The 18955-nt window shown below is 41.8% G+C and overlaps 1 protein-coding gene across 1 annotated transcript in view; it reads right to left on the bottom strand.

The window, feature by feature from the left end:
* Window positions 1–13279, bottom strand: part of LOC124880274 (mitogen-activated protein kinase kinase kinase 11) — a 57967-nt gene extending 44688 nt beyond the window's left edge. Inside the window, exon 1 of the mRNA XM_047385307.1 lies at window positions 11189–13279. Coding sequence (XP_047241263.1) covers window positions 11189–11945 — 757 coding nt within the window. The 5' untranslated portion in view covers window positions 11946–13279. The remainder of the gene's footprint in view (window positions 1–11188) is intronic.
* Window positions 13280–18955: the final 5676 nt, after the last annotated feature.

The following is an 18955-nucleotide window of genomic DNA, read 5'->3' as shown; positions in this document are numbered from 1 at the left end:
GATTTCAGGTAACAAAGTCAACACTACTAATTTGAGCAAACCCTAATCTTTGAGATAAAAACTCGGCTCAAATTACCATTCCTATTTTTAAACTGCATATTTTTGTTTAGCTGTGCTCTGGTAAAGAGAAAGGAAGAATGGTGAAACCCGCTTTCAGCAAAGGTATTCCGTTTCAAGTCAGGCGACATACTTAGCCAGGTCACAGTTTCTTCTTTTCTCTTCGAGGACTCTTGTGTAATTCTGGCGTGGCGCTGAGAATCATGCTGGAATATTGCTTTTGAATCAAGCTAACCAGAAAGTCGTTTTTTTTTTTTTTTTGCTTTATCTATATGCATTCACTGTTAGATAATGATGGTCAACTTCCTAACACCTTTTGAACTCATGCACCCACATATTTTACCTGTCTAGTTGTCTTTACATTTGTGTGCATCTGAGTCAACGGAGGTCTTTAGCGTTTTGGGTGTTGGGTTTTTGTTTTGGTTTATATTGTGCAATATCCCTTGATCCATTCAGTCTCTTACAAAAGCACCAATTGCCATTTATATACCTTGTTCATACCATAGCATGAAGCAGCTGCCAGACAGGTTTTATTCTAAAACTAGTGTTGGATCAGTTTAGATTAGCTACAGAAGGCCCGAACAGCAGCACACTGACTTGCTATACAACTCCTTGTTAATGCCGCCACTATTTTCCTGTGGTTTATCCATCCTGGTATTGATCTTTTACCATTTACATCTTGTTTGGTCTCATGATTGAAGATCATTTTGAAATAAGAATCTTTATTATATCAATCTTTTACTTTGAGAGCCTTTATTTTTTTTAAACCATGTTCTGAATAGAACTACATAATATACTATGAATATTTGGTTCTGACTAAATCACTGTAAACAATATGCATGTCTATGATCTCTATTGTAATAATATTTTGGGTGACACTTGTTTATGGCAGCATAAAAAAAGCTTGCAGAGGATCACCACCCTGCTCAAGGACATGAGGCAGAACATAGCTGGAGCTGAACACGCGATAACCCAGGCAGTAACCTTCCAGATACAAACGTCAGCTCTCTGCATTGTCACTCAGCACCTTATTTAATGATCTTCTCTCAGTGGAGAGAGCTACATCTGGAGCTGTATCTCCACCTCTCAGGGCACTTTTGTCTATATGCTGCTGTGTCGTTCCTCACCTTGTCTTGTTTCCAATGAGTCTTGGCTGAGTATATTCTAAAAACGATTCACTCAACGGCCACTTTTGCTAGGTACACCTCCTGCTTGTTAACTTACAGGGGGTCGGCTAGCCACGCAGCAGCAGCTCAAAGCATTTAGGCCTCTGGATGTAGTGAAGATGACTTTCTGAAGAAGTTCTAATCAAGCCTCAGAATGGGGAAGACAGGGAATTTAATTGCCATTTACAGAGAATGGTCAAAAGAAAATAGGAAGAAATATCCAGTGAGAAGTAACTGCGAGGACAAAAACACCAGAGAAAAATGGGTGGACTGGTTTGAGATAAAAGAACTGTATCTCAAATAAGCACTCGTTACAACCAAGGTATGCTGTAACCTTGAAGCAGATGGGCTGCAGCAGCAGAAGACCACACCAGGTGCCACTCCTGCCAGCTAAGCTTAGGAAACTGAGACTACAATTCACACCCACTCACCAAAACTGTTCTGGGACACTTAGTGTGCATGAAGCTGGAGAACTATGTGAACAATGTGTGCCTAATTAAGTGGCCAGTGAGTGAATGTTGTGCAGAAATTCTGCCCATGAACTTTCTCAACATCTGAATTGGTCCTTAACTGTCCAGGATGGTTCTCAATGCTCGTGATCTCTTTCTACCTTGTTCTTTCTCCCTGTCCTGCAGTCGTAGGCGAGAGTAGAATTCAGGCAGGGTGGGGGCTTTCCCCAGGAAGAACGGACGCTTTGTCCCGTGAGGGACGAGGCCACAGGCTGACAGAAAGTCTGGCATCCCCTGACCAGCCAGGGAGTGAGCGAAGTGAGAGGGAAGGAATGGAGAGCTACGGGATTGTCATAGCTCAGACGATGTAAGCTCACAGTGAAACCAGCACTCGCTCCAATGGAGTTTTGTCTTAGCTCCACCAAATTGTACTCTAGGGTCTGGGGGTGAAGCTGCCTCACGGAGTTTAAAACAGGGACAGACAGGCAAACTGGGTGATTTAAAAAAAGCAACTTTAGGGTCAATCTGATCTTTGCTAAGGGTTTACTCATAAAATTGTGAATTCTGATGCATGAAGTAATTTCATATTCTCTCTGAAATCCCTAAGCTAAATCTGGACTTTTTGTACAATATCTGTCTTGTGTTTTCAAACTGGGGAAAGAAAAATCTTGTTTCCTGTAAGACCCTCTTTGTTAAGCTGCTTGTTTGGTCCCTTCTATTTAGTTTGCCAGTTTAAGTACGGTCTAAATTCATCACTCAATGTTGTCTGATGTTTAGCGTGGGCAGTTCTGACAAGCAAGCTTTGTTTTCTCTGGCTACTGAATCCAGCCAACCTCTCAGCTTCAAACCACTTCTGGACGCACTGATTGGACTGAAGCCAGGCCTCTGGGACAGACTGAACGAGCAGAAAAGTTTATAATGAAGAAGCAGACTGGGTTTAGGTCGCTATTCCCGCAGTATGGGTGGAATGTTGCTGGAAATTATAGTTAACAAGAAACTATAAGGTTCGGTAAGGAAATTTGAAGAAACATCCAAAAGTGTTGCTTAATAAAATAAAATTAGTTGGGACAGAAAAAAATAAAAATAAAAACAGAAGTGAAAACAGGAAAAAATAAGAAAAGTGCAAAAGGAGGAGGAAAACTTTCTTGTCCTCATCAATTAGTCCACCAGAATGTTATATTTATGGACAAAACAAGCTTGTTCCTTTATCAGAAACAAGTCTTATTGGTACACCGTCTTCAAAACATTTCTGAGACACAGTGAGTGTTTAACAGGAAAAGGTACAGAATGCCATTAAAACAGCTCAATGTTTGAGTACAGAGGCGGCAGTATTATGATTTTCACCGGGGTTGTAACCAGTAAGCAAGAGAATTTTCCACTTATTGAGCTAAGTAATTACTAACTAGCAAATATAATGTGCCGATCTTTGGAAGAAAAATTCTCTGAATACAAACAGAAGGATCGATACGTTAAAAAACCATTTACGGCTGTATTTTGCACTGTCATACATTTAAACAGGGAAAAAAGAAACAATTTCATCCAGCACAGAACTAGCATTCAACTGTGCGAATAAAATGTAATTCATGTTAAACAGGTCTGATGGCCAAATAAAATGAGGAAACCTTGAGTTGCTGCAAAGCTAAATATTTGACAGTTTTTCAGTACATATCTTAAATAGGGCTGCAACTTATAATTGTTTTGCTAATTGACTAATCTGCTAACTATTGTTTCGATAAATTGGTTAATAATCAGATAGCCTAATGTGCTTAATAGGATATTTTTTTACAGAATTTGAACCAGGTGAAGCTAAAGTTATGAGGAGTTCTGGATAGTGAATATTTACAGACAAAGAAGGTTTTATATCTTAAAGGCAAAAATCAATATCTTTTTGTCCAGTTTTGGCTTAATTGCTGCTCTGAGCAGGTTGTTCTTTCAGCAAATGGTATATTTTAGAGTTTGTACACCCTAGTAATGATTATTTGATTAGTAAATTAGTTAGACGATTATTTCAATTATCAATTAATCACGACTAACCCGATTAATTGTTTCAGTCCTAATCTCAAACTGTCTGTAAAACAGATGAGGACAAGAAAGCACACCTAACAACTTACATCAAGCATTTTTTACACACCACAAACAGCACGAAAATATAAAAACAGAATGTAGCCATATTTCCAGACCTTACTTTATTGTTAAGTGGCCCTGTAACTATTTTTCATTGGTAATAATAAAACACGTCTTTGATGCTAAGTTGATCAGATTTCCAACACCCATCAACAGTAACATGTTACCTACATGAGATTTTTAAGACTAACGCTCAGCATTTAGAGCTCTAGAGATACAGATTCGATATGAAAACAGCACCAGATTCTATCATGCATTTTCTGGCACATGAGATTCATTATAATCATCATTATAAATCATCATTGAACACACACAAAGAAGTGTTCTGTTTCTGGCTAGCCACTTTGACACTGTCAAGACGGGGGTTATAAAGGATTCGCTGTGCCAGGTGAAAGTCTGTGTGTGAGCAGTTATTTATTAACAAGCTCCCAGAGCCTCTGTGTTGAAATTTAACCTTCATTAGGGTCATTTCCTTACAAACTCCCAAAGGGGTCCATCGCTGGCTTGACCTAGAAGCAAGGTAGTGATCAGAGTTAAGGCTGGTGTATCTGATGTATCAAAAACAGCCAAGCACAGATGGATTTAGAGTATATAAGCATGAATACAATTTCCCTATTAAAAGTAATTGTGCTTCTTAAGGAAGTGCATCTTTTGAGCATTCCAGTTTGGACTTCCACTACATGAAGTGACACTCTCTATAGCTTTCTCCCACATCTCTCCTGCATGCAATCGGACTGATGGGTATAGAATTATTACAGATGCTAAAAAGCTTTGAAACATTTAAAACCTCCCAATCGTTTCTGCATTGGAAAATAGATATTCATCAAAACCACATTTCGTGGCCTTGAAAAGTCATAATGACCATTTGCTTCAATTAAATAACGAAGGAAAACAACAACAAAGAAAAAAGCGGGTATTTGTTCCTTTTTTCTGCAGTGGGCAAGAGTTCAGCTATAGAGCTGTACAACAAGGTAAATCCCAATCTTTCATTACAATGGCAATGTGTGCAACATTGTAATTGCAAAGGACTGCTTGGTGCAACAGTTTTAAGGCAAATTTTCCATCTATGAGCCTTTACTTATTATGACACAGCTTGGACTATAACCCTTTTAGAAAAGTTAATGCATGCGAGTATCCACTTTCATCTTGACTGCGGACCCTGGCTATGATGTATCCCACATCCATCCAGTAATCCGTGACCCTGACCAGGAAAAAGCCTAACTGTGCACTTTTTGCATTAAGAAATACACTATATCGGTCCAAGATTAGTGTCATCTCTAGTCTTTGACTGCCATCAGCCTATTGTCCCATACGGTCATCCTGGTGGGGTCATGTAAGCACAGAAGGTCATTGAGTCGGTGACACTTTACCAGGCTTCCAAACAAGTTTGAACAACCCCCCTTATATAAAAAACAAACAAAAAAAAAGACATTTTTCCTGCTTTTTAAAAGAAAATCATCGCTGATATTGAACAAGCATTTGCATCCTGTCATAATTTGGATGAAAACTGAACCAACATTTTCATAATATCAATAATACACAGGTCTCTGCAGTCACTGTTTGTCTGTGGGATCACCTTTTTCAAATAAATTGGGTTTTGGCAAGCTGGTGGGGACATTTATTGTCCCTAAAAAAGTATCTGGAAAGTACACAAACAAGTCCACCGCTGTATAGCTAAAAAACAAAGCAAAAAAGATTTTGGAGTGGCCTAGTCAAAGTCAGGCGTTAAATCCAAATTATAAGCTGTGCCAGGACTTTACACAGGCTGTGGAAACCTTCCAGTGAGCCAAAGGGCCAGGTTGGTTTAGAAATCCTCTTTCTCTAAAATAAAATTAAACCCTCATTTTAAAACTGCATTTTGTATGAATTATATCCTTACTTATGAAACCGCTTTCACCACAATGAAACCATAGGAAGGCCTAAGTCACCATCAATATCTTCCATCTGTTACCATGGGGATCTTTTGAAATAAATGAATGAATTCAAAACATATACATTATTTTGGAACTGGAGACGTTATTTACCTTGAGTTTTCTGATAATCAACAACCCAAAAAAAGGATAGTCCATCCTTGCTGTGGTATTTAAGTCGGTAATAACCTAATTGCAAAGCTGGAATTTAAATTTAGACTTAAATGTGAATCAGGGTATTTAGTCAGGCTGTGTAATTTCATTTGTCAATTCCCACCAAAGAAACACCCAACATGCATCGCTGTATGAGCATTTTGTTCTTCATACATGTTGAGCATCGCAAGTTGTTGTGTGATTCAGCAGGCAGACGTACAATACCATGGAGGAGGGTATTCGGTTGATATTTTGACCTTTTAATCAGTACAGTTTAATATGCCGCTAAATATATAACAGTTAAACATTTGGAATATTTATTAGAAAATTCATTGTTCCAAAAGGATTTAAAATCATGAATTATCTTATTTTATCTGATGACCAATAAGCAAGAAAATCAAGATAAACTTGACTTAACAAGGTTAATGACATCTACCAAATCATAAACAAAATGCGTGCTTTATGATCTGACGGAACTTGGAACTTACTTTTACATTTATTTTACATGGAACCTGACCAGTGGCCAGCAGATCAGAAGCTAAAAAAATATTTTCTTCTTTTTCCATCAGAGAACGCTCCCCTATGGAGAGCCGTTTCATTCAACAGTAAATAAATAGTGCTATTGATAAAATTATTAATAAATATTCCATGAAATAAAACAAAATAATTATGTTAAAAAAAAATTTTTTATCTTGTTTTCTTTAATTCATTTCAAGATTTATTTAATTTAATTAAATATTTCTTTATTTATTTCATAATGCAGTTTTATTTTGTGACACTTTTATTTTGTAAAGCTACTTTACGTATTTCAGTGACTTACTTTTTAACCCAGTTTTTCATTTTAAGCTCTTTTTAGTTCATGTTCTTATATTCAAATGAGGGGGCGGAGTTTTATCTGTGGGGCGGAGCTGGGACAGCAGAGCCGAGCTCAATTTGTGGCTGAAGCCGGCAGAAGCATGCCGGAAGGAGCCAGGGGATTCCGCGAGGATGCCAGAAGGTGCCAGACCGGCCATAGAAGCCTGTCTCGGCGGTTGCCTCTCAGCATTGATCGCGGAATGAGCCGGTTACTAAATGAGTTTAACACGCTTCCATTCAATTTGCTCAATTTCTACAGCTGTCAGAAAAAAACTGCTTAAATATGTGTATCACCCACATAATGCAAGCAGCTATAGCAGGGATCTGAAATGTTAAAGGGAAAGCGGTTCCCCAAATGCATGCAGCAAACATCACACACAAGAACACACACAAGGGATGTTTTTAGTGCACTGTGGGCCCTGAATGAAAACATGCAGGTAAAGGGATGCATCAGATGTTTGTCCACTCACGGCAAAAGAGGGCATGTTGATCCACGATCTACCTGTGGCTTCCTACTGAGAAAGAAGCCTCTAAGCAGCAGCCCACAGAGAGCGCTTAGCTTGGCGCTTTACCCCGGCAGTTCTAACTAAAGCCTCTCCAAAGTTTTATGTCTTTGATAATGCAAATTGCTGCTTTCGGGTCTATGGAGGCTTTGTGCAGACAAAACACACATGGGGTGAAGACCACAGGTGAACGTGATGAACCTGATGGAATGTCAATAAATAAAAGGATGAAAAACATATCTTTTATTGATAGTCTGGATAGTATCTAGTTAGAGAATCAGTGGTCTCCAGTTCTAGCATAAACAGACTGGGATTTTAAGGTCTCCTAAACAAAAGGTGATAAAACAAAGGAAAATTAAAGCCGAGGATGATTATTTTATCATAAACAGATGCAAATAGAAAGTTTTAAGACATAATCCATCCTGTCTTTGGGTCATCTGGGATAAAAGCCTTTTCCAATGACTGTCTAAAACTAAATGGATACATGTAACACAAAACCAACAACCAGTCCATTTGTTGCTTCTATGTGGGACTGTGGTGATTCTTTACATGATGTACTAAGAAAATAGTCATGCTGCTATAAGCTTAGGTTGCTATTGAACCTGTTGACAATCTTTACTCTTTCGGCCATCTTATTTGTGTTTATTCTGACTTTTGTCTCACAATAGTTCTGCCACTTTGTTTTTCTCTTCTCTTCTTCCCCAAACCAAGCCCTGGTTCTGCTGGAAGTTTCCTCAGGTTGAAAGGAAGCTGGTCCTCCGCACTGTTGCCCTGTCTTTGCTCAGGATGAAGACTGGATACAAGCTGCTGGTTTCATTGGATGCCTAATTATCACTGTACGCTGTATGATCCACTAAATCTGACTGTGCAGTATTAAATTAGGATTAAACTGGACCGTAGCTTAATCTGAATGTAATTGTAATAAATTCAAGGGATTCATTTGGGTTGAACTGCATGTAATTTGGTTTGAATTAGATCGATTTGTCTTGACTTAGAACTTGAGTTCTGAATTTGTATTTATAAAATAAAACTAAACTGAAGCAAACTGAGTCTTAAGACGAGAATCTGCTTATTTCTTCTGACCCAGATGCTTTTAAAGCCAGAACCAGAAGGGATGATTAATAATGTGAAGGTATTCGTTTAATAGGGTCCAGTACAAAGCTCATAACGAACCCACACGCAACACCACTTCATTTCACTACACCAGACATGACAACAGATAATATTCTTTGGGCCGGTATTATATTCTCATGGAGCCATGGCCTTAAGCAAAAACACCCCGATTTCACCTTATTTACACAATGTTTTTAAACAACACTATAAAACATGATCTATTTGTTTTTATCGAAGAAGAAAATCAAAAATGTATCCTACTGCTGCTAAACTCATACATGGAGATCCACCAGTCAGGATCTTCCCAGCAAATCCACATTTCTGGTTTTCTCTCAGGTCTGGTTGCCAGTTCCATCCAAACCTCAGCATTATTTTTCTACTGACTATAACAGAGTAGAGTGTAGAGTTTGCAGCCTGTTGCTTCACAGAAATACCAACTGTAGTTTTAAAACAGCTCCTTAGGTTGCCACAGTAAGAAGTATTATTTTTGCAACTGAATATGCTTCAAAAAAGCAGATTTTGTCTTGCTTGTCAGAAAGGGAGAATTTTGTGGCCTTTTTATGCCATCTGATTGGCAGCGCACAGCCCTGGACTTTAAATCAAAGGGATTTAAGTTCATGCAAAGCCCCAAAATCTCATAGAAATAAAGAAAACTACCGTGTGCCAACAGTAATGTGCCAAATACACTACCCCTCCGCACACATCCAGACAGGATCCTCTACTCCCTGCTCTTTGTCCATGCTCACTGGAATTCAAGTTATGGCCTCTGCCGTCGACCCAAGCACCCCCACAATGAACTCTCCTGCATGCTCCTGCTTAATCGTAATCTTCTGCTGGTCATTGGCTTCAACAGCAACTCTTGGCTGTTGTTCATGAGCCCTGCAAGGATAATGACTTTGCACCTCAATCCATCAACGGGACACATGAGCCCAGTTATCCAAAGCGACCATTTTTCCTAACCTGCAGTTTCGATTGACCTGATCAAGCCCCCTGTCAATGAAAGCACTGCATTAGATCCCATCTTTCAACGTTGCTGCCATATTGAAAAATGGCAGCAACTCACTTGGGAATGCAGATGTGAAAAAAAAAGTGTGACGGATTTCTGGCATAAAATGGCACCTCGAGAAAGAAGAACTTGCATCAATAGTCTGAGGAACTGACACCACATTCAGAGGCAGGTCTTTTACACTGAACTACAAACCAAATGGTCAAACTAAGTCTGTTAAGATCCCCTTCTGTGCTCCTGCACCTGTTTATCAAACCAATCAGTGAACCTATTTCACCCAAGAAAAAGACTCATTGTCTTTGTTAAATCATGCCCCCCCCCCCACCCCTCTTCTATCCTTCCTCCAACACAACAGGATGTTGCTCAGTGACACAACAGGGCAACGGCTGTTTGGAGACATGTTGAGGCAGGCCGGGGACATAGCTCGAGAGAAGAATTAAAAAACAAGAGGTAGCAGGAGAGCGATACAATCTAGCTGTGCACAGAGAGGGGGATTGTGTTCACGCTGGCCTGCCCCATATACAAACACCATATGAACATAACTCCTTCTTCTCTTGCACTGCAGAAGATGCATTTTCAACAGGAGGGGAAAAAAACTGACAAGCGAGCCAAAGATAGCCGAAGGTGAAGACGCCTGTGATGAAAATCATGCCAAGAATCCGACAAGCGAGACCCATGTATACAGAGGAAGAAAGAATGACAACGGTGAGGACTCGTGGGGAAAGGTATTCTTGGGATGTGCTGCATAATGTTCTTGTGCGATAAACAAACCTTGAGTCAAGCGAGTTAACCTTCTCACAGTCAAAGCCAAACTCTCAGAAAACTACAGAACCAAGGTTTAGTATTGTCAGTTATTTTTACCAAACACAGTCGTTTGCCAACTTTGTGTATTCTGGTACTCAGCAGCTGCAGCAACAGTAGGGAATGATAATACCAGAGAGGGGACTGCTGTGAATTACAGCTGCTGTGTGTTTAAGTTAAAAGTACTAGGACAGCCGAGACTCTTTATGTGCAAAGAGCCAATACACTGCCAACCCGCTTTTCTGCTGCCCCCTAAAGGTATCAAAGTCCTTAGGATGAGTCTCAAAGGTGCTGATACAGAACATTTCCTCTTGTAATCCTGACCTTTGCTCAAAAGAAAAGGTATTTTGCCCCATTAACAGCTTTTTTGAAGGCCTTGCAGTCTCTATCACCGAGGCCTACTTTTGTTATGTATGTATGTCATGTGACTGGGTATTCATAAAGAAGTGTTAGCAAACAACTGATCTCTCTGTCTAATTGCATATCATAAACTTAGACCAAGATTATAAAAAAAGTCACAGGCCACCGCTGAGGAGTGGAGTTGGACCCTCTGACCCTGTCTAAAACTCCCTTAGGGTTATGTTCTCTCTGGTTGGTGTATACGCTGAGAAAAACCAGTTCAAGTTCTCTTCCAGTTCATGACAGAGCAAATAAACAACATTGGCTGTGGGTAGTTTGTGTTTAAGGTTAGGGTGAGGCATGACAGCAAAGGATTTAGGAACCAGAAGGCGCCCGAGAACGATGCCTGCAACCCAATACTTCTTTTTCAGCCAACTTGATCAGCAGTGCACAGAAACAGGTGGAGGAGGGGCAGAGGAATTTTTTGCTGTTTTAAAACTAGATGGCTGTTAAAATCTTAGAACAGGTTAGTCACATGCTATAACCAGTACAACTTCATAAACACATAAAGATGTTTTATAAGCCAAGGTCTGGATGCAAACACTGACCCTGACCCTATCAATACATCCATAACCTTGAATCCACCAGTCTGACCCAGCTGGAGATATGGAGGTATTACAGGTGAAAGACTCTGAAGACTTGAAGGACTTACTGTTGTTGGACTTGAGATCCCGGTGTATGACGGGGACGATGGCCTCATTGTGCAGGTAAAGCATCCCTCTGGCTATCTGCACGGCCCAGTTGACCAGGACATGAGGCGGAATGCGGCGGCCAGCCAGCGCCCGGCTAAGAGGTCCACCTGAGGCATACTCCATGATGAGGCAGAGGTTGGGCTCCTGCAGGCAAACACCCTTCAGGGCGATGATGTTCTGGTGGGTGAGCATGGCAAACAGGTGGGCTTCCTGCCTCACGTTCTGCGCTGTCACGCTGATGTCCTCATCTGGGTCTTGCCGAGCCGCTTTTACTGCAACCAGCTCGCCCCTCCATGTACCACGATACACTTTCCCAAAGCCCCCAACCCCAATTACCTCCTCCAAGCTCAGCTCCCGGAAATCCACCTCCTCGGGATCAACATTGCCAACCACAGCACGGTTTAGCTCCTCTACCACACTGCTACCTGGAAGCTGGGCATATCCACTTGGCTTGAAGGAGCCGTAGTTGGATGGGAAGATGCCCACCTTGTTGTTGACCTTACCTGCCCACCAGCCCTCATCCCCAGATATCTCAGAGTCCTGAGAGAGGACCTCCACCAGGTCACCTTTACGCAAGGTGAGCTCATCTTTACAGGAGGCCTCATAGTCAAACAAGGCCGTCCATACAGGGTTGGTGAAGTTCCCCTTTTGGGACTGATCCAAATTTTTCCAGTTCGACAGCGAGCTACGACTGAATATGTTCTTCAGCGGTTCCATGGAGCCTCCTCTAGATAACCTGACTGGATCCGACTGCACACTCCAGGGGTCTGAAAATAAAGTACAAAGGAGTACTCTATGACACCTTGCTCCCTTTCTTGTCTTTCTTGTCTCATCAGGGACCAATGAGATGTGTTCAAAAGACCAACAAGTGGGCTATAGATGAGGATTTAAGGACAAATGAAAGCCAAGTGTCTTGCATTTGTTCTGGCATTAAACTCAGATCATTCCATTTAGGAGCCCTCAGACGGTTTTTGCATTTCCTAACTTTTATCAAATCTCAGAAAGAAGGCAGTGAGTAACTCCATAAGATTGATGTGGTGTGTGGTTTCCCTGCACGTGGTTTGAGTATATTGTCATCTCATCAGCCTGTGTTTAAGAGGTTCTGGAATCAGCTCATTATGCCTGAACTGGTCCTATTTTTTCCCCTCATTCAGAACCACCACCTGTTGAGTTCCAAGTGTGAAGAGTCAAAGTTTAAAGTAAAAGTTCAGGAATAAAACTGCTCGTAGCTCGCATATAAGACTCCAAATCAACATTTCGCGCACACTTGGCTGTCCATGTCCAGTTTTTTTTTATGTATTTTTAGCAATTAAGAGCAGTGGCCACCACAAGCAGGAAGCGCTGAGAGGAGGAGAAGAATGGCAGGAAAAGGAGCATTCAGTCCGGCCAACCAGTGTTTTACGACAAGTTTCAAGCGCTGAACACTGTTCATTATTTAAGCCCGAGGATCCAGAAAATGCGCCTGAATGCAACACTGCGGTGACCACACAGGAAATCCCGCATTCCCACAACATCCATGCTGACTGTGTTATGAAGGAGCTCACACATAAACAACGAACCGCCGACACTGGGAACAGGAAGAGTTCTCCAAACCTGCTTGGCTTTATTTTCCAGAGAAGAAAGAACGAAGAAAAACAAACAATTCCCGTTAACTTTTAGTTCCTGTTGGGTGTTCAGCGTCGGGCCCGGGGAACGTCGGTGCTCCGCTTCATGAAGACGGTATCCAGACAGCGGAACTGCTCCGTGAGAACTTCTACTCCGTTCCTCCTCCTCGGTCAGCCTTCAGCGGTCAGCTCCTCGGACCACTGCAACGTCGTTGCTTACAGCCGCTGCGGAGGGTGGGGTTTCAAAACTTTTCCTCTCCCAACAGGAAACACAGTCAGCTGACAAGACGCGGCCAATGGCGACGAAATGAATACAACACTTCTGGTTTCAAAATAAAAGTTTAACAAGATGGGCAAGACGTAGAGGAGAGGACGCCACACTGGCTTCTTTGCGAGGTAGATGGCTGAGCGAGTCCGCCATATTGTGAGTGGCAAGTTCTCGGTGAAATCGTGCCCGTGAGTTTTCCGAATAAAATAAGAGCAAAACTCGTTCAAATAATGACTGAGACTAAAATGAATGTCTGAAAATGAAAACAGGAGAGTTAAACCAATTTGAAACGGAGTAGGTTTTAAATACAACTAAATATGTCTCAATTTGCATATGAAAATATAATTATATAACAAGAAATAGCTTTATTATGCCAAAACTTAAAAGCGGTTAAAAGTAATGAATGCACTGGGCGTGGGATCTTCAGATGTCGACCTGACTATATATTCATATAATAATAATAATAATAGCTGGTATTATTAATGTTATACAATTAAATATTGTATAAGTATTTGACCCTACTTGATAAGAATAAGAGGTGAAAAATAGCATTGAACGTTCATTTTATTTATTTATTGAATTTCTTTAATGAATGTGCCTTCCTATAAAAAGAAAAACGTTGTACTATTGTTTTAGATATGTACTTTTGTCTTTTATTGATAAATTAATCTATTGTAAAACAGAAGAGCTATGTGCTATAATCTGGATGCCCATGTGGCATCTACCCTTCTATTTCTAATAGAAGAACGTCTAGCTGAGAAACCCAGATTGTTTTGGTCATTTCATATGCAACTTCTTCAGAAACGTAAAGGAGCCATCGCCCACTGGGATATTTCATACTGACAGACTTGTTTATCCAGAAGCGGTTTTAGATGTTGGCCAAATGGCTCTCCACCCAGGCCGACATAGCCTAGGAGACACCATGAAGGAAAACATTTTTGAATCAATTGCTCATTCTCGTCCAAAGGGGTCTTTCATGACTTATTATCATCTGCAGTCAATAAGATTGATCCAATAGTGACACAGATCTATAGTGAGGGGAAGAAGGTTCAGATAACCATCACCTTGACAAATGAGCTGGCCCCACCCCCTCCCGCAGACCCTACTCCCTGCCAGCAGAATGTGCTCCTTGAAGGAAGGAGCACCTGCAATGAGATGGGACCTACCCACCAGTTTCGGAGGCCCTTATGCCCACCGCATGCACCAGCCCAAAACCCCGGCGACATACCCGCCAGGACCCAAGACCCCCAAGGCCCAGCCAGGACCCCAGCCCGGGGGGGCGATATGCCCCAGGGACCCTGAGCCCCCAAGCCCACCCCAGACCCACCCAGGAGCAGCACGGGCACCAGGCCAGTGACCATCGGCGCAGGCCCCCAAAAAGCATCGCATGCAGCTACCAGATGTCCCCCCCCAAGAACCACCAAAGCCCCACCCCAGCCGGGACCACAGCCCCCAGCGCCAGTCCCCCAAGCGATCCCAGCCCAGGGACACCCCAAATGCCCCAACCCAGACACCCCCCCGAATCCGCCACAACGTCCCACAGGATGAAGCCAAGGGCGCCCCACCCCCACTAGGTGATGTAGCCGATTAAAGGAGCCCAGAGAGATTGATCTGACGTAGAGGCAGAGGCTGTCTCAAGGCTTATATAATCCAACAGAAAATTTCTATACTGATTAATATTAAGAAGGTTTTTATTTTTCCAGTTCATGAAGATAGTTTTATTAGCGATGCATAAGGCAGTGAAAACCATGTGAACTGAATTTGTCTCTATGATGACATCATCTAAGTTGCTCAACAAGCAAACTGAAGGGGAAGGTGAAATATTACATCTCAGACACTTTGATAAGTCTTCACATATCAGGCACCAGAACCTCTGAACGAGTGTACATAACCATAGTGCATGGATATAATTATCTGGTATATTGCTTGTGCAGTGTAAGCAAATATTGGAAGGTGCCAAGCCCATCCTCCCAAAAGCCCAGCCAATCAAAAGCAATTCTAAACAAATTAGGTTTTAACTCAGGGATTCAGCATTTTTGCAGTTTTCTGAAAGTTTGTTTCAGATTAGTGGAGCATAGGAACTGAATGCTGCTGGTTCCAATTCTGGGGATGCAGAGTAGACTTCAACCAGAAGATCTGGTGGTTTGGAAGGTTCATAAAACAGCAATATATCTTTAATATATTTAGGAGCTAAGCTATTTAGTGACTTTTAAACTAACAGAAGTATTTTAAAATCTATTCTCTGAGATACAGGGAGCCAGTGTAATGATTTCAGAGCTGGGAGTGATGTGCTCTACTTTCTTAGTTCTAGTGAGGACATGGGCAGCAGTGTTCTGGATCAGCTTCAGCTGTCTGTCTTTTTAGGCAGACCTGTGAAGATACTGTTGCAGTAATCCATTCGACTAAAGATAAATGCACGGATGAGTTTTTCAAGATCCTGCTGGGACATCAGGCCTTTATTCCTGGAAACTCAGTGGAAACTGAGTAAGTATGTCACACGTTTCTCATTATATCGGACAAATTTTGAACACCATTCACACTTTTCCTTACGTCAACATTCTCACTCCACAGTTATGCCCTTTGTTAGGATCACATAAAATCCCAATAAAATACTTAAAATTTGAGGTTAAAACATGACAAATTATAACAAAGCTGACACTGTTTAAGGCACTGTTCATCCAGAAACTTTAAACAAGCACATACATATAACAAACTAGCCTACATTAGAATTAAAATGTGCAACATGTGGGCATACGCGTAGTTGTCTCGGTTCCATTACTTCCTCGCATGGCTTTATCAATTTTGAAGTAAACTTTTCCTAAAAGTTTGTTCATAGCATTTTACATAAACCTGCAAACAATCGAACCATATAACCAGGCCTGATGAAGCGAGGACATAATGTGCAAAAGAGGTCCAAAAGAAAACAATGCACCTCTAATTAGAGAGTGTCACATTACTGCCTTTAATGAAGAGCTGAAGCACAATGTACATTTCATTCAAGCAAAACGTCAGGGAATTCCTTTTTTTCAACAATTACCCTAGTTTTTGAAAACTACAGACAGCCTTAAAGACAGTAGCTTGATGGGAGCGGATGGGAATCAGAGGGGCCACCTTTGGCCCCTGTTGGCTGCTGTGTGGAAACAGTGTGCTTCCTTCTGTTGACTCGCCCTCCCCTCCCTCCCCCTTGCTCCTCTTTGTTTGAACACCAATCCTAATGTCAACCACCCAAAGCCCGATCCCACCCTCCTCCGATCCAACACACACACACACATACATACATACACATACACAAACACACACACACAGACGCTCCACCCTCCTCCCAGTCCGCTGAGTCAACTTTTGTGCAGGAAGGATGCAGTTGTTTTTGTGGCACCAGATCCAAGTTGCCTCTTTGGTTGGGTGGTAAAAAGCCTGGGTTAACAAAATAAATATGGCAGTAGGAAGGGGAAATGGCCTGAGTGGGCCTGACGTTCCAAAGGTGACAATCACCGCAGCAGCTCTCCTCCAACCTGTGCTGTCTTGCACTGATCTGATACAAATACCAAAAGGGAGGCTGCAGATAAATGCTAGCTGTTGTCTTTCAGGTTGCATGAGTCAGGGGCAGCATGTGAACATGAGCGGCATCCAAGAGAACTTTTCTAAGCAAAATTCTGAGAAAAGGCACATCAGAAGGAGGCACAAAATGGAGACAAGGCAAAAAAAAAAAAAAAAAAATATGCGATTCATGGTTGCGAAACTGCGAAATGAAGGAGGAAGCAGTTTGTGACTGCCAAAAAGATGCCACAGGATTTAAATTTTCTACTCCCAGTTGGTGAACAACCAGGTCTAAACATGGTGATCTGCTGATCTTTTCTTTAATCAACAGGAAAAAGGTGTTGTCTTAATATTTGCCTAAAATTCTTTTTGTGCATGTTACTATATAATCATGAAATAAAATTAAAAACCATGACATAAGTTCCAAATGTTTTTATAAGGTGACATTTTGTGTTACACTTCACAATCCTTACAACCATTGGATATTTAATCAGTTTGTTGGTTTCTGTTTATTTCACTCACTTTGTGAAAACTCATTACAGGTTGTAAATGGTGTTAATATCATCCATCATACTGGAAAATACACAGATCAACACCAAACTATGGTCTGCTTGTTGGAAGATGTTTCTCTTAAAGCACATCTTGATCCTCTTTGGTGTTCTTGGACAAATCGTGTTCTTTGATTTCTCCAGAACATTTAACACAATTCAACCTGATTTGCTTTGTCGGAAACTCCAGAAGACTCAGGTGGAGGCCTCAACAATCTCCTGGATCAAAGACTACCTGACAAACAGACCACAGTTTGTGAGACTGAAGGGTTATGAGTCTAACCAGGTAGTCAGCAGCACAGGAGCACCACAGGGGACTGTACTCTCACCATTCATTTTCACTCTACACCTCAGACTTCCAGAACAAGACAAACTCCTGTCACCTGCAGAAATACTCGGATGATTCTGCAGTCGTTGGTGGATCAGAGATGGACAAGAAGATGAGTAAAGGGAGCTGGTGGACCGCTTTGTGGCATGGTGTGGAAACCATCATCTCATCTTGAACGTGACTAAAACAAAGGAGATGATTGTAGATTTTAAGAGAAACAAGAATAGGTCACACACTATTTCCATCATGGGAGAAGAAGTGGAGGTGGTGGAGGAGAACCCTGAGCATCTTCTTCAACAGACTGTCGTACAACAACAAAGTGTCTTCAGTCAGAGGCTTCTTCAGATCTGCTGTAAGACAGACCATGTACACTCACCGGCCACTTTATTAGGTACACCTGTCCAACTGCCAGTTAACGTAAATTTCTAATCAGCCAATCACATGGCAGCAACTCAATGCATTTAGGCTTGTAGACATGGTCAAGACGATCTGCTGCAGTTCAAACCGAGCATCAGAATGGGGAAGAAAGGTGATTTAAGTGACTTTGAACGTGGCATGGTTGTTGGAGCCAGACGGGCTGGTCTGAGTATTTCAGAAACTGCTGATCTACTGGAATTTTCACGCACTGCCATCTTTAGGGTTTAGAGAGAATGGTCCGTAAAAGAGAAAATATCCAGTGAGCGGCAGTTCTGTGGTCGCAAATGCCTTGTTGATGCCAAAGGTCAGAGGAGAATGGCCACTCGTTACAACCAAGGCATGCAGAAGAGCATCTCTGAACGCACAACACGTCGAACCTTGAGGCGGATGGGCTACAGCAGCAGAAGACCAGACCAGGTGCCACTCCTGTCAGCTAAGAACAAGAAACTGAGGTTACAATTTGCACAGGCTCACCAAAATTGGACAGTAGAAGATTAGAAAAACGTTGCCTGGTCTGTTGAGTCTCGATTTCTGCTGCAACATTCAGATGTTAGGGTCAGAATTTGGTCAACAACATCAAAGCATGGATCCATCCTGCCTTGTATCAACGGTTCAGGCTGGTGGTGGTGGTGTAATGGTGTGGGGGATATTTTCTTGGCACACTTTGGGCCCCTTAGTACCAATTGAGCATCGTGTCAACGCCACAGCCTACCTGAGTATTGTTGCTGACCATGTCCATCCCTTTATGACCACAGTGTACCCATCTTCTGTTGGTTACTTCCAGCAGGATAACGCACCATGTCATAAAGCACGAATCACCTGACTGGTTTCTTGAACATGACAATGAGTTCACTGGACTCAAATGGCCTCCACAGTCACCAGATCTCAATCCAATAGAGCACCTTTGGGATGTGATGGAACGGGAGATTCGCATCATGGATGAGCAGCCGACAAATATGCCGCATCTGTGTGATGCGATCATGTCAATATGGACCAAACTCTCTGAGGAATGTTTTCAGTACCTT

This window comes from Girardinichthys multiradiatus, chromosome 14, assembly GCF_021462225.1.
Source record: "Girardinichthys multiradiatus isolate DD_20200921_A chromosome 14, DD_fGirMul_XY1, whole genome shotgun sequence".
Classification (NCBI taxonomy): Eukaryota; Metazoa; Chordata; class Actinopteri; order Cyprinodontiformes; family Goodeidae; genus Girardinichthys; species Girardinichthys multiradiatus.
This window is presented reverse-complemented; position numbering and strand designations above follow the sequence as displayed.